This window comes from Pteropus alecto, unplaced genomic scaffold (genome assembly GCF_000325575.1).
Source record: "Pteropus alecto unplaced genomic scaffold, ASM32557v1 scaffold87, whole genome shotgun sequence".
NCBI classification, from domain to species: Eukaryota; Metazoa; Chordata; class Mammalia; order Chiroptera; family Pteropodidae; genus Pteropus; species Pteropus alecto.
Genome location: NW_006443225.1, coordinates 9,170,308 through 9,183,672, shown reverse-complemented (window position 1 = coordinate 9,183,672; position 13,365 = coordinate 9,170,308). Strand labels below are relative to the sequence as shown.

General features: G+C 42.0%; 1 protein-coding gene and 1 pseudogene across 1 annotated transcript in view; one reads left to right on the top strand and one right to left on the bottom strand.

The window, feature by feature from the left end:
• The window catches only part of BHLHE22 (basic helix-loop-helix family member e22), a 5,051-nt gene extending 1,683 nt beyond the window's left edge, over positions 1-3,368 (bottom strand). The window contains exon 1 of the mRNA XM_025041114.1: positions 3,084-3,368. Coding sequence (XP_024896882.1) covers positions 3,084-3,368 — 285 coding nt within the window. The remainder of the gene's footprint in view (positions 1-3,083) is intronic.
• An 8,901-nt stretch (positions 3,369-12,269) lies between these two features.
• On the top strand, positions 12,270-12,388 carry LOC112472699 (annotated as a pseudogene).
• The last annotated feature ends 977 nt before the right edge of the window (positions 12,389-13,365 follow it).

Genomic DNA, 13,365 nt, shown 5'->3' with positions numbered 1-13,365 from the left:
GCAGCCCTCTCCCTTCTTTTTCTTTTTCGCCTTCCCCCGCGCTCGCCGCCGCCTCTTCTTCTTCTTCTTCGTCTCCAGCCGGTGGTGCTGGCTGCTGGGGCTCACCATGGGCCGCGGCCCCGCATGGTGGGAGGGTGGGCGCGGAGGGAGTGGAGCCGCCGCCGCCGCCGCCGCTCTGAGCCCAGCCCCGCGCCTCCTCTCCGCACCGTTTATCTTGCTTGGATTCACCTTCAAGAGATTTCCGGACCCATCAACCAGCCGCCGCCACAGACGGGGGAGTCTTTTACATCATTATCTCTGAGTAGGTTATTATGAAGAAGACTCGCCTGTTGGGACAGCGCTTTCTACCCAATCAGGTTAACGTTTTAATTAATAGGATTAAAACGGTAACAAACAATCGCAGGCGCTATCTGGCCGTGAGTCTGAATAGTTTCATTTCCCAGGTCTGAAGACAGGCAGCAGCTAGAGCTTTATAAAAGGCGCCTGCTCCATTATTCTGCCTGCCATCTGTATACACAGCTTAGCGCATATGTTTGCAAGGCGCTGGGTCCTGTTAGTAACCCAACAACTGCCTTTAGCTTGACATGTGTGGCGACTTTCACTCATCAATGAGCACACTAAAAGCCCTACTTAGAGCCGAGGATGTTCTTTGCTCCTTCAGCAAATTGTGGATGGCGGCGAAGCCTGGGAGTCCCCAGGAAAGCTGACGCCCCCACCCACCGCACCCCACCCCCACTGCCCTTCCCTCACCACTGCCGCCTCATCTTGGGCTAAATTACCCTTTCAGGCGAGAATTATACTCCACCCCTGTTCGCAGGATGACTCTGGTCTGGATTTGGAGATGGGACTTTAGGGATAGAGGGCGAAGTGGTATCCCCGCTGGCTTGCCCCAAATTCACCCAAAATTCTCTGCTAGTAAGAGAGCAAAGCAGTCCTCTCCCTTGAATACACTGCCTTATTTCCACCCCCCCCCTTCCCATTTCCAACACGATTTGGGGGGGGGGGCCGGAAATGAAGAACAAATTGATTTTACAGCCCATTAGATTAAAAGGGGTGGGGGGAGGCTTTGCGGTAGACTCCAAGTAACTGCTACAGTGATGACGACGATAAAGCACAGTTTCCTAAACAGAAAGAAACTGATTTCTCGAACTTTTCTCCAGATTAAAATCCCGTTGTCCCAGAATGGTCAACTTCACCAGGCGTCAAATCTTCTCACACCCCAAGTGGGCATTTGTGTGCATTGATTTGCCCGGAAACGTAACTGCCACAGCTAGGAAGCCATTCGGGGACATCTGGACCTGCCCCGGTGGCTCTGGGAGGGCTGGTGAGGGAGATCCGTGAAGATGGGCTTCTCTCGGGATGGGAGATGGTACACGCCGTCCCTCTGGCTCCCGAGCTGCGTGTCTGGGAGCACATGGCATTTAGCGGCTGGTGTTCATCCTCATGACATAAGTAAAAACAATATTTCCCAACACCTCTAATAAATCTTTCTTATGTGGCAGAATTACTGAAGCCTATGAAATTTTTGGTTTCTCTGGTTTCATTAAAAACCTTTTAATTGTGCCTTTCTGAGTTGGCCCCAGGTGTTGGACTCTTTTCATTACATTTTGCTCTAATGTGATGAAATTCTAATTCTCTCCTTACCATATGGTTAAATTTCCCAACTGAGAATTAGTTGAAAAAGGAGAAATAATCTATTAATCTCTGTAATAGATTCACAAATGAGGTTCGCCACAGAACCTATTTTTGAATGGTAATATGAGAACAGTTGGGCGCCTTATTTCATGAAGGAAGGGCAGGGACGACGCAGAGGCGTCTGCGTCTTCACCTGGAAAGGATGAATAGGGGCCCAGCGGAATCTTTCCAAAATAATTGCCTGAGATCCAGTCTCACGCGGACCGAAGTCCCACGCAGTCATGGGTTACCTTAGTGCCTTCCGATTTACTGGAGCCCAAAGACTGACAAAGAGCAAGCGGGCTGCGGGAGGCTCTTCAGCCTTGGGACCCAGGCCCGCGGTTCTGGAAGGTTTGCGCCGGCCCACGGGTCCCGCTGAGGATCCAAAAGCACGATTCCGTGCAGGGCAGCCCCGCGCTCACGGTTTCCCTCCCACCTCCCTTCGCCGCTCGCAGCTGTTAACCTCTCCCTTTAGGAAGCTAAAGGCACCCTCCTGTTATTGTTTTTCAATTAGCTTTCTTTTCCCTGGCATCATAAACAAGGGTTCTCTATAAACACGTAGGTGAGTTGTGTGTGCCTGATACTAACTTATCAAAGTCCTGGGGAGGATGGAGGCCGCCCCCATCGTGGCTCTGAGCGGAATGAAGACACGTCCCAGATGTCTAACTCGGCTCTGCACCCAGCCTGCCTTTCTAGGGGGCTGGCCCTTTCCGCGGGACGCCTGGATTCCTGCCCGCCACTCAGTAGGTGCTGGAAGGGCGAAGGATCTACCACTCCCGGGACGAGTGGGAGCTCGGGTTTAGCTTCGGGTGCCACACAGGGCTGTGCCCTTTGGGGCTCCCCCGGAATGCCCAGCAGGGATGACCACCCAAAGTGGCCAAGGCGCCGCCTGTCCCGGCTGAGACCTGTGCCCCGCCAGACCCTGGTCCTTCGCTGCAATCAGATAACTCAGCACGGAGAGCACCCCGTGGCCCTTCCGAGACCCCACACCCACGCCCTCCTCCCACCCCCCACCTCCTCTCCCTGGCCATCCAAACTTCCGGAACAAACTTTCGCACAACTTTAGTTCACCCAGTAGGAGCCAAAAACCTCTTTCCTGGCGATTCGAGAAAATCCCCCAGGTCACCCCGGAGGAGGTGGCTGCATAATAGTCACTGGAAACTTAGATTTGGGAAACTGCGGGAGAATTTATAGAAGCTCTAAATGTAGGCCTTATAACAACTGTCGGGGAATGGTCTTTGAGGTTTATGTACTCGTAAACTTCTGCTGATTGCTTCTGGGAAGTTGTCAGGCACTTAACACTGCATTTATCTTACAGGGCAATGAAAACACATCTGTCCAGTGTCTCGTTACCTGGTTTAATCGTCCCTAGCCCTAAGTCATGGATGGCCTAGGCTCTCTCTCCTCACTTGAGTCTGATCCCGCCGCCTGGTTTCGGTCCAGCGAAGGGCTGGCGTCAGCTGCTCACTTAGTGCCCTCTGGCCGCAGGAGCTCCGGAAATCTGTGTACTTGAACTTTGTTCCGCCAAGAACCGGGGAAAGCGCCTGGGCTCCTGATGTAACCAGAACGTTGGAAAGGTAACAGAGGAAAAGCCAAAATAAACATCGTCTGGTTGCCGGGGAACACAGGGTGGTTCGTAAATTAGTCCGCGAGGAGATCTCCTGACCCACAGATGACCCCTGAGAACGGAGCATTAGAAGAGAAGTCCTCCGTGTCTGTACGTTTTCAGAGGTCACTATGAGTTACCAAAGCAACTGAGTGGCAGGAAATGCAGGGGACTGTCTCCTCTGCCTGCAGCATGGTGGGGGCAGCTCAGGCAGCTCCCCGAGGCCAGACCAAGAGATGGGCGCCCTCAGGGAACACCGAGCAGGGCGCCCTTGGTGCTGGGCTGGGTGGCGCGGCGAGGCCCGTTGGCCCACACACGTCAGGACCGGGAGCGTTCTGACCCAGGGCTGGACACCAAATTTGCAGACTCCAGAGCGTGTGGTGCATAAATGAAAACAGGTTTGTCACAGTAGGAGGGACCATACCTATAGCTTTGAAAAGGATTCTAAAATATTTAGCAAGCAGCACCACACTGAAATTAGAGCACTGTGCTTCAGTTCAGGCCAAACTAATTTTTTAGGTCAAACTTAAATTTGTTAGTGATCATCTATATTAATCTTTGCTTCAAATTTGAAATAGGAACCTAAGTAAAATCTGAACGGCACACAATCTAATCTACTTTTCACGAGCAAAGCCAGGAGTTCCTCTTTGTTTTTCTATAGCCCTGATAAACCGTTTATTACTAATCTAGATTAAAAAGTTAGAACCCAGAACACTGGGATTTGAATATCTGTGGGTTTTCTGAAAGGGAGGATGGTCTCTGTGTGTGTTTGCGTGTGTGTTTCAATTTATCTATTTGAGAACATTCTGAAAAGTAAAAGCAAGTTTGGCAAAAATGACATGAACTTTCGCTTGGGAGATGTTCTGGCAAAGCCAATTCCCCGAGAACGGTGGGACCCTCTCCCAGAGGCGCTTCCGGGCCGCGGAAGAGTCCAGTCAGGAAGGTCGCGTCTGGCCAGGACCGCGGGGACCTCCAGCCGGACCGTCTCCCGTGCACCGCAGGGGCAGTGCAGTCCCCGAGTCCTCAGTGGCGGCGTCCACCGCGCGGAAGCAGGCGCGTCCCACAGCGCTCCAGGCCCGGGCACCCTTGGCAGCTCTCCAGCCCGGGTCAGCGGCATACTGACCTTGAAGTCGCATTTGCCTACACCCGCCCCTCGCCCGCCCCACGCCGTCTGGTGTCACTTGGGTCAGCTTGGAGCCTGCGCGGCTGAGGCTCATCATCCTGCTCCCCGCCGGGTTTGGGAACGCAGGATCAACTCGTTCGCGGAGAGATTCGAGCCCATGGAGCTCCGAAGTCAAGCCTTTCGGTGTCGTTTGGTCATCAGTATGTTCTTACCTTCTTCGCCAGGTCCTACGGAGCTCACTGCAGATAGATACTGCGGGTCCACGTGTGCGTTGAGGACTGGCGAGGCTAATGAGGAGGGCAGTGAGGGTGTAGGGCCGAGGGAGCTGGGATATTACTGTCATGGAGCCAAGGGCCCCGGCCCTGCAATTGCTTTAAAGCGCTTGGTAATTACAAGGACTTCGACCGTGGAGAAGTCGAAACCTGTTGATATAAAGTTCTTCCTGGATGATTTTCTTTCTTCTTTATCTATTTCAAAGAAAAGAGGATGATCCTCACGACCGTTTGGTGACAATTAGCTTAAATTTGGGCAAACGTTGAAGGGAGATCCTCAGACCCCCTAGAAGCAGCCTTTTCCCCGCGCGACAGTGCGTCCCACGCGGGCGCGCACGCGGGTCCCGTTACCAGGGGCTCACCTGGCTCCCGCGGGGTCTTTCCATCGTGGCGACTTTTAAGGCGAGCGGAAAAACTTGGCGCCTGCCCTGCACTGTTGAGACTCCAGAGAACGATGCAGGATACGCGGGTGGGGATAGAGGAAAACTAGTGACAAGAGTTTCTGAAGAATTCACTCCCTCCTGGATTACCTGGGACGCACTGCTGCATTCAATTCCTACCTAGGGGCTGATATACTTATTTCTGTTACATGCCTTTCCTCCCTCGAATCTTATCTTTATCTAAGATTAGAAAATATTTGAAAATTTTTTAAAAAGAAAAATTGTTGAACACTTTTAGGGCTTGCCTGGCGTCCACGTTCTGCTTTAGGATTTTAGCTCTGCGATTTAAAACCCACAGCGCCATCTCCTGGCAACGAGGAGAACATCGGGTGGATCACAACAAACTTAAATGCTGAATATGAAACATTCAAATATGAGGCACTTTATTTTACGCCTCAAAAATTATTTCAGCGATAAACTGATTACAATTACAAAACATGAGCTGAAAATTTATGATCCTTAAAAGTTGTCAGACACAATCCTGGAAGCTTATTATTGGTAAATAGGAGTTTGTATATCTACACACACAGGTTTTGTAGATTCAGATATAGTTATTATTCTAGAGATTAATGATAAAATATTCTTTTTAAATTGGTCACAAATGCATAATTTGATGGGAGAAGTTGAATCACAGGTTAATTTCTAAATCTGGATTTGTACTAGTCATTTTATGCAAAAGACTAACTTTGTATTAACCTCTGTGCTGTCAGGAATTAATTGACTGGTAAAAACCAAGTGCTGAATTACTATTTCGATATTTTAATAACCAAAACATCTCTCTTTTAAGTATAGCTATTTTCGGTAAAAGCAGTTCTCTTTGTTTTCTTTCGTAAATGATGCTTACCACATATGGTAGAAAGGAAATTAATGTGAAATGATGCTGTATTGAAGTATAATTTCTCTTTGTTCCTCGTGCAGTTTTACTAATCAACATTAGTAAATGCTCAGCCCCATTTTCCTTAGTTGCCCTTCACTGTCTATATTTAACAGCCCTCTCACCTCACAAACTTTCAAAATGTCTGATTTAGGCTTTGTGAGCCTGAAGTATCATCTGAAGAGAAATCACTTTCCAAAAATTTAATGCATGTAGTAGAATCATGGATACCTAGCCCTTTGTGAATTAAAATGTTTCTGAAGTGTAAATATATATAAATAAGATTGAAATCCAGTAAAACTTAGAGTTGATATTCCAATTAAGAATATTTTCATCTATGATTATATATCTAGACCTACTGCTTGAAATACAAATAAAAGTAGATATGCTTTTTGAAGTGTACAAAATATTATGAATATCTTTCAAAAATATTGTAGATCAAACAGACAAATGTAAATTCCACTTCAGTTGAAAGATTAATTTTATTTGATTAGGAATAAAAGTGAAGATCTATTAAGCCAAATATTTGGACTCATTTACTCTGTCGATGTAAGAGTTTCTGTTTGAAAGAAATTTGATTATATATAGAAGGAACTAGATAAACAGATGGTGAGCTAGAGAGCTTTTCACAGTTAAGTTTTGAAATTTGACATGGATAAGTTTGACATCTTCTCAAACATTTTTGATGAGGTCATTTGATCTAGCAATGCAGCATCGCTGCACATAATCATCTAAACTTATGTTTAAGAAACATTTAACTTGGTGTTTTTATTAATGTATTTGGCTGAAAAGTGCACCATTTGAGTGCACTTGGAAAAATATACAGACACACACACACAGAAACACATGTATTTGTGCTGTTTTCACACAGTGGTAAGCAAGTAATATAAAAAGGAAATCAACAGTTACAAGGCACTGTGACAAGAGTGTTTTAACATAAGAACGACCTTCCTCTGATGAAATATTTCATTCAAACTATCTGTGTAATATCAGACAAACCAGGCTGTCTATCTATTGTAGTATAATGCCCATGTAGAGAATGGAAATTATGATGTGGCGTAGAGATGTTTAAGTTAATTCTAAAAGTGACTTGATCCTAGGCTGTAAGTACTTCAAAAAAAAAAAAAAGTCTCCCATTGCCCCCGCCAATCAAAATTCGAGATTTTCCCAGAAAGATTGTTTTGTAATCCATGTACTTAAATATTCTCACTCCTTTGAGTTGCTTCCCATATTCCCATTGTTTTTGAGAACAAAGGTCATGGGGAGAAAGGGGGGTGAAAGGAATAATAGGACAGAAGGAAGGCTGAGGAAAGGCAGGTTTACAGATGTGGGGACAGAGAACACATTTAGTGTATTCAGTAGATGTGGAAAGAGCTTGTCTCATCAAGACACAGTCTTTTCTTTAAAAAAAGTTTTTGAATTACAATTTTTACAGATGTCCGAACCTGATTGCACTTCTTTGTGATTTTAAAAGGTACAAGCAGGTGTAGTAGAAATCACAGCTCAGCTGAGGACCTGTGTAATCTTTGGCAATTTTCTTGATCCTACTTAGCTCCAGGAGGAAAATGGACCTATTTATCATGGGTTTCCTGACTGCCTCAGGGTATTAATCAAATGAGACTATGTGCGAGCGTTTTGTAAGCACTTAAATTTTATGTGGATTTAATGTTAAGGCTTTATGATGCTTCTGAGATTGTTTCACCTAAACCAGCTCAGTCACCTTTAATTATCATTGTTGGTTTGTATTCTATTTACTTTTTTCTAACACAACTTGCAGGTGCTGGCAGATTGTACAGCATCTTTCACTGCTGGGGTCGTGTTTGAGGGTCACAGGAGTGGGAGCCACAGTTGTGTTCCCAGGTCAGCAGCGTCCATTTCTGTTGCTGCCTCTCCCTTCTCCTGAATATAGCCTCCTGCCCGCTTTTGGGGTGCTTGCTCTCTTCCTGCTCCCTCGAACCGCATGGATTTGTCTCTGGCCAGTTATGAAATGGTTACCATAGTGTGATTTGACTGAACTAACTGGTATATTGATAGAAACATGGCCACGGATATGGTTCAAAGTCGATTCTGATTCGGATATACCACTATGTTTTTACCCTTCTCAAGTCTTCCATTGTAATGCTTCCAAACGTGTGGGCATACTTTTTGGTTTAATGATATATGCTAAATTAATGATTACGTTGTTTTTCTTTTTCCATCTAGATCATTAATACAAAAACTTTGTGAATCTGGATCTATCCTTGGTCTTTGTTGGTGTTTGTTTCTCCCTCCCTATGGCTGGATACACCAATGCTATTATTATTTCTACCCTACAGAAATAATGGCACAGGTACCAAAGACATATGTATGAGGATTTTCTGAAATGCCAGAAAATACAAAACAACCTAAATGTTCTTCAGTAAGCAAATGATTAAATAAATTATGGTGCCTTCATTCCATAAAATAGAATGCAGTTTAAAAAAGTAAATGAAGTCAATCTCTATATATACTGACCTGGAAGGACATCTCTGACACATAATTAAGTTGAAAAAGCATAATGTAGACTATCACACAGTTATATTTGGAATTAAAAAAAGGTATGTGGGTAGATCCATGCAGGAAAAAAATCTGAAAGTTTACTAAACACCTAACTGGAATTGGAAGGTCAAGGGTGGAGTTTTTTATGTGTTACTTTAAATACTTTGATAAAAAGTGGAGAGATTATAGGTAAGAGATATTTACTGTTTGTTATGTGTATAGGTTTTTATTTTTTATTTTTACAATTAAAAAAGCTCAAGAATAAAAAAAATACATAAATAAAAATGCTAGTATTTCCCCTAGGTTCTTTGCATTATTATTCATTCTCATCTCTTTTAAAAAAAATACTAACAGTAGTTTTTCTAACTTTAAACATTGCTCTCCATAATTTTGCCCCTCAAATTTCATTCTAAAACCATATTCTTTTATGTTGTTTGGATCAAGAATGCATTTAAAAATAATAATGATATTTATGAACAATACATATTTTTGCTTAACCACAGATATCTGCCCTTCTTTACTAGTAATTAAATTTTGAAGAAAATTTATGACATTAAAAACACTTGGTGATTATATTACAACATGAGTGACTTTACTGAATTTCAATAAAGAATAATTCAGTTTAACTTTGAAAATTAAGTCATTTTACACTTATATTTTAGCACAAAGAGCTTTTTTTTTTTTTTTTTAAAGAAATTTAGACTTTGGTGAAGCAAAAATTCTCACTTTCAGCTTTGATGAAGTGGTCTTGAGGTATGAATTTACCCTTTTGATCTCCGTACATGTGTTTGTATTATCCTTTGCTCATTCTATCTCCTGGTTCACAGGCGAAAGAACAATGGCTTTTGCCTTTGAGGTTACTAAAATTCACACTTTAATCTTTCAGGGATTGCTATTTCCCAGTTACACTCGATGTCTGATTGTCAGCTTTATGTCTCAGAAAGTATTCCCCACAATTCAGGTACAGTAAAGTATCTAGCTCCAGCTAGCCTCTGTGTACTATATAACTTTTATAGTCATTATAAAAAATAATTTATTGAAAAAACTTAAACCTTTTCCAACTCAAGTGACTTTTGATTTAAATGTCTATGATCCTGGCTATGGTAATCAACAATGGCAGGGTTTTTTTTTCTCTTTCTGAATTAAGTTTGCTGTCTATATTACAAAGTTTGGAAAATATAAAAGTAACATCATCTCAGAGATAACGGGTTAGAAGAAATGGAGAGGCTTTGGTTTGCATTTTACCATTACTTGCTTTGGAATCGCATTTAATACAAGGCCTGGAGAAATTTCCTATTCTTTGTGTCATATTTTCCCTCTTCTATATATTTTTACTTTATTTGGGTTGCTACATGGTAAACTCTAAAATATAGGCAGCCTCACTGTTATGGTGGTTTATCAAAAATACATTGTTAGGTGAAATTATGAGAAGCAACTTAAGCCCTTAAAATAATATTTAAAATAATAATTAATTACTCAAAGATTTTTTAGGAGGTCATTTAAAGGTGATGGTATAGGCAACAAATCTCTGTGAATGCTTAACTGCTTCACCCCTAAAGACATAAACTCTCAATATATTGTGATCTGAATTTGAAGATGCTGAGCTGACGGCCAGCGGTATTTCGTTCGCACCGGATGTAGCTGACAAGATTAACGTGTCCTCTGCGTCTTTAGACACCCTAGCCAGCGATCCTATCCCTTGCTTGCAAGGTGTGTTTCACTACTTGCGGGTTGTTTTGTTACCTAGCCTTTGGACGTTAAAATGAAATCACTTCTTACTCAAATGCTAATGCAAATAGCACCAAAATATTTTCTATATTTGCCAACTGAGCTCTTCTGAATCGGACTGTGGTCAAAGCAATTAAGTCATCTTTCATCTGTGAGCAGTATGATGTGCCAAGACCCAGAAATAGCATTTGTGTTGATCATGCTACCGTTTAAAAGAAAGCAATTTGCATTTGACTTACAGTCAGAGCAGTTCTTCACTATTTTTCTGGTACTATCAAACTCCTTGTACTTTCTAGTTACTGATGCTGATGTTATAGCTTGTTTTCTTTTAAAGGCATGGACTTTTCAAAAACAATTTAAAAAGATATAATACAGGTATGGACATGTCGAAAACAACCTCAGACTATAGTTAAGTTTTTGTTTGTTTATTTGTTTGTTTGTTTGTTTTTTAGGTAGGGCCTGATGCTGGCTAAGGTATGAATACCTGATTGTTGTCTATAGAAGCTTTAATATCAATCTCTTCTGTCTACTGAAGAGCAATGGAAGACAAGAGGGCAAAGCTTCTCTAAAAAGAGACCCAAGGAGATGTGAAAACTGCTCTCTGAATAGAATATCTTAAATGAATGTGTGGGGGGGAAAATCCCTTCCCATATTAAATGAAGCTTCAAAGAGGAAATGTGTTAGAGACTCAGAGACGATGATGTGTGTAAGAAAGCACTGATCGTTAGTGAGGCAGACTCTTAACAGAGGTGACAGTTTTAAACTATGGGTAGGTTTGAGAAGTAAAAGAAAAAACACAGGGCTCCAGCAAGAATTTCTTCGGTCTATTTTTGAAGAATAACAGTCCTGCAAGGAGAAACTATACTTCAAAGCTCATTAGCAGGATAAAATGTGATCTTTATCTTGATAAGAATCAGCAGTGAGTTTAAAACTCACCTGAAGGAGCAGAATCAGGAAAGCTCCTGCCTCTATGAAGCATGTCAGAGTAATTTTGTAACCTAAATTAAGGTAAGTGATGACAAAACCTATTTAAACATTCCGGCCTCTATCTGTGCTAACACGATTCAGTTCGTGCAGCACAGTTCAACTCAACGGGATGCAGAGTGGTGTAGCAAATACTCAACAACGTGCAGGGCCATCTTTCTTTAAATCTTGATTCTAATATTTCTTTTGGGAAAAAAGAGATCTAATTCACGTTTTATCTGTTAGTTCAGTTGTATCTTAGTAACAACAACAACAACAAAATTCTGAATGAGACGTGTGTTAATTGTTAGGGAGCACCAGAGGCTGTAGAGGGGAGAAGGTGGGGGGTAATCAAGACAAGCTATTGTATGAGGTCATTGTGGCCCTAGATGTCTCCGCTTAGTAATAAGTACATGAACTTGTAGACATGGTTCGGGTTCGTGGAGTACCTAGTCAATTCAACATAATTTCGTTAGCAGCAACCATTATACCAGATATGAAAGATAAAAGAGATTTTCTACTAGCGACTGAATGTCGCAAAATTTACTTTACTCTTTTATTTGCTTCGAGGAAGGACACCCTTTCTTATCACAATCTCCCATCCTCCTTAACTCTGTATATACTTCATTGCCCTTATAATTGCACATACAGAGTTTACTTCAGAAAAGAGACAATAATCATAGTCTGCTAGGCTTGTAAATTTATTTGGTGGTTATGAAGGCAGTTATTGCAAAATGGGTCATTAGATAGACAAACAGATTCTCCTTAAGTGACATTTCATAATATAAAAATGGATTTTATGGATTTTTCATTTGCTCAAATGTATAATATAATTTCAATACTTCGCATCCTTGCAATTATTTAAAGTTTTGAAGGGTAGCTGGTGAATGCCTTCATATATCTTAGCTTTCTCTCTTTCATTGATTCTTTTATTTGTTTTTAATACCTCTGCAAACACATATTTGACATTTCTTATCTATCATATTCAGGTTTCATCTTATTTTCATTGTGATTTTAATTTGTGACTGTGAATAATTACAGACTTTATCTTATGTTTTAAAGAGAAAAAAATGTCTATGGCCATGCAACCCTGAACCAGTCCGATACTGTCTGATCTTGGAAGCTAAGCAGGGTCGGGCCTGGTTAGTACTCGGATGAGAGACCACCTAGGAAGACCAGGTGCTGTAGGCATAAAAAATAAAAAAAATAAAGGATTGTAAGCTGACGAGGTCCTTGCTATCTGTGAGGTCAACCAAGGGTTGCCTTGCCTAAATAATAATAATAATAACAATAAAGAGAAAAAATACTTGCAGCCATATTCCATGAACCATGTATAAGAACAGAGATTACTCCATTACTCGCCCCTTCACATTCTAGCAGGTAAAATAATATTCAGGCGTGATGTTCATGGGAAATAGGAAAATAAGGTGCCTAACTAGCTAACCCTAGCATTTTCTCACATTTCTATTATGAACTTTAGAAAGTCATGGGACCTGGATTCTGGTTCCAGTTTTCTTGTTAATTAAGTTGTATGACCTTGAATAAATCTTCTGACCTCTCTAATCCTCAGTTTGCTAATCTATAAAATGAATCTAGTGTTTTCCTATCTGTCAAATAAATACTATCAACTTGAGGGGTCTGAGGAGCATTATCATTGGTATCTAGCCCTCCTTTGGGTCTGTCAGGACCCCTGAGTGAGTGAGCACTGGATTGTGTGTTTTAAGAACCTCTCACCCCAGGATTTCACCTTTCCTCAAACCTCCACATCCTGCCTAAATACTGTGTAAGTTCTTTTCTTTCCATAAAATTTCATATGTCTAATGTTTTCCCCTATGATCTAACACAGGTTTGAATAGAGGACTGGAAAGATTAATGTCTGTGTGAGGCATTCTCTGCCCATAAAGAGGGCATAGCCATCTTTCCTCCTTAGCCCCAAGGTGGGTTAAGACCACGGTTTTGCGCCTTACAGTGATAGTTAACTCTTAAATATCTTTTGTTCCCTTGTTCTGATATTCGATTTTTCCAATATAATTCTTTTTATTGCTCTTTACTTAGGATGCTAATTACCCTATTTTAGTCTTATTTTAGGCCATCTCTTTTTTTACAGGGAAAAAAAACTTAAAGAAAATAAAACTATCCACTAGAGTTTCCAAAAACTCTGAAATGTC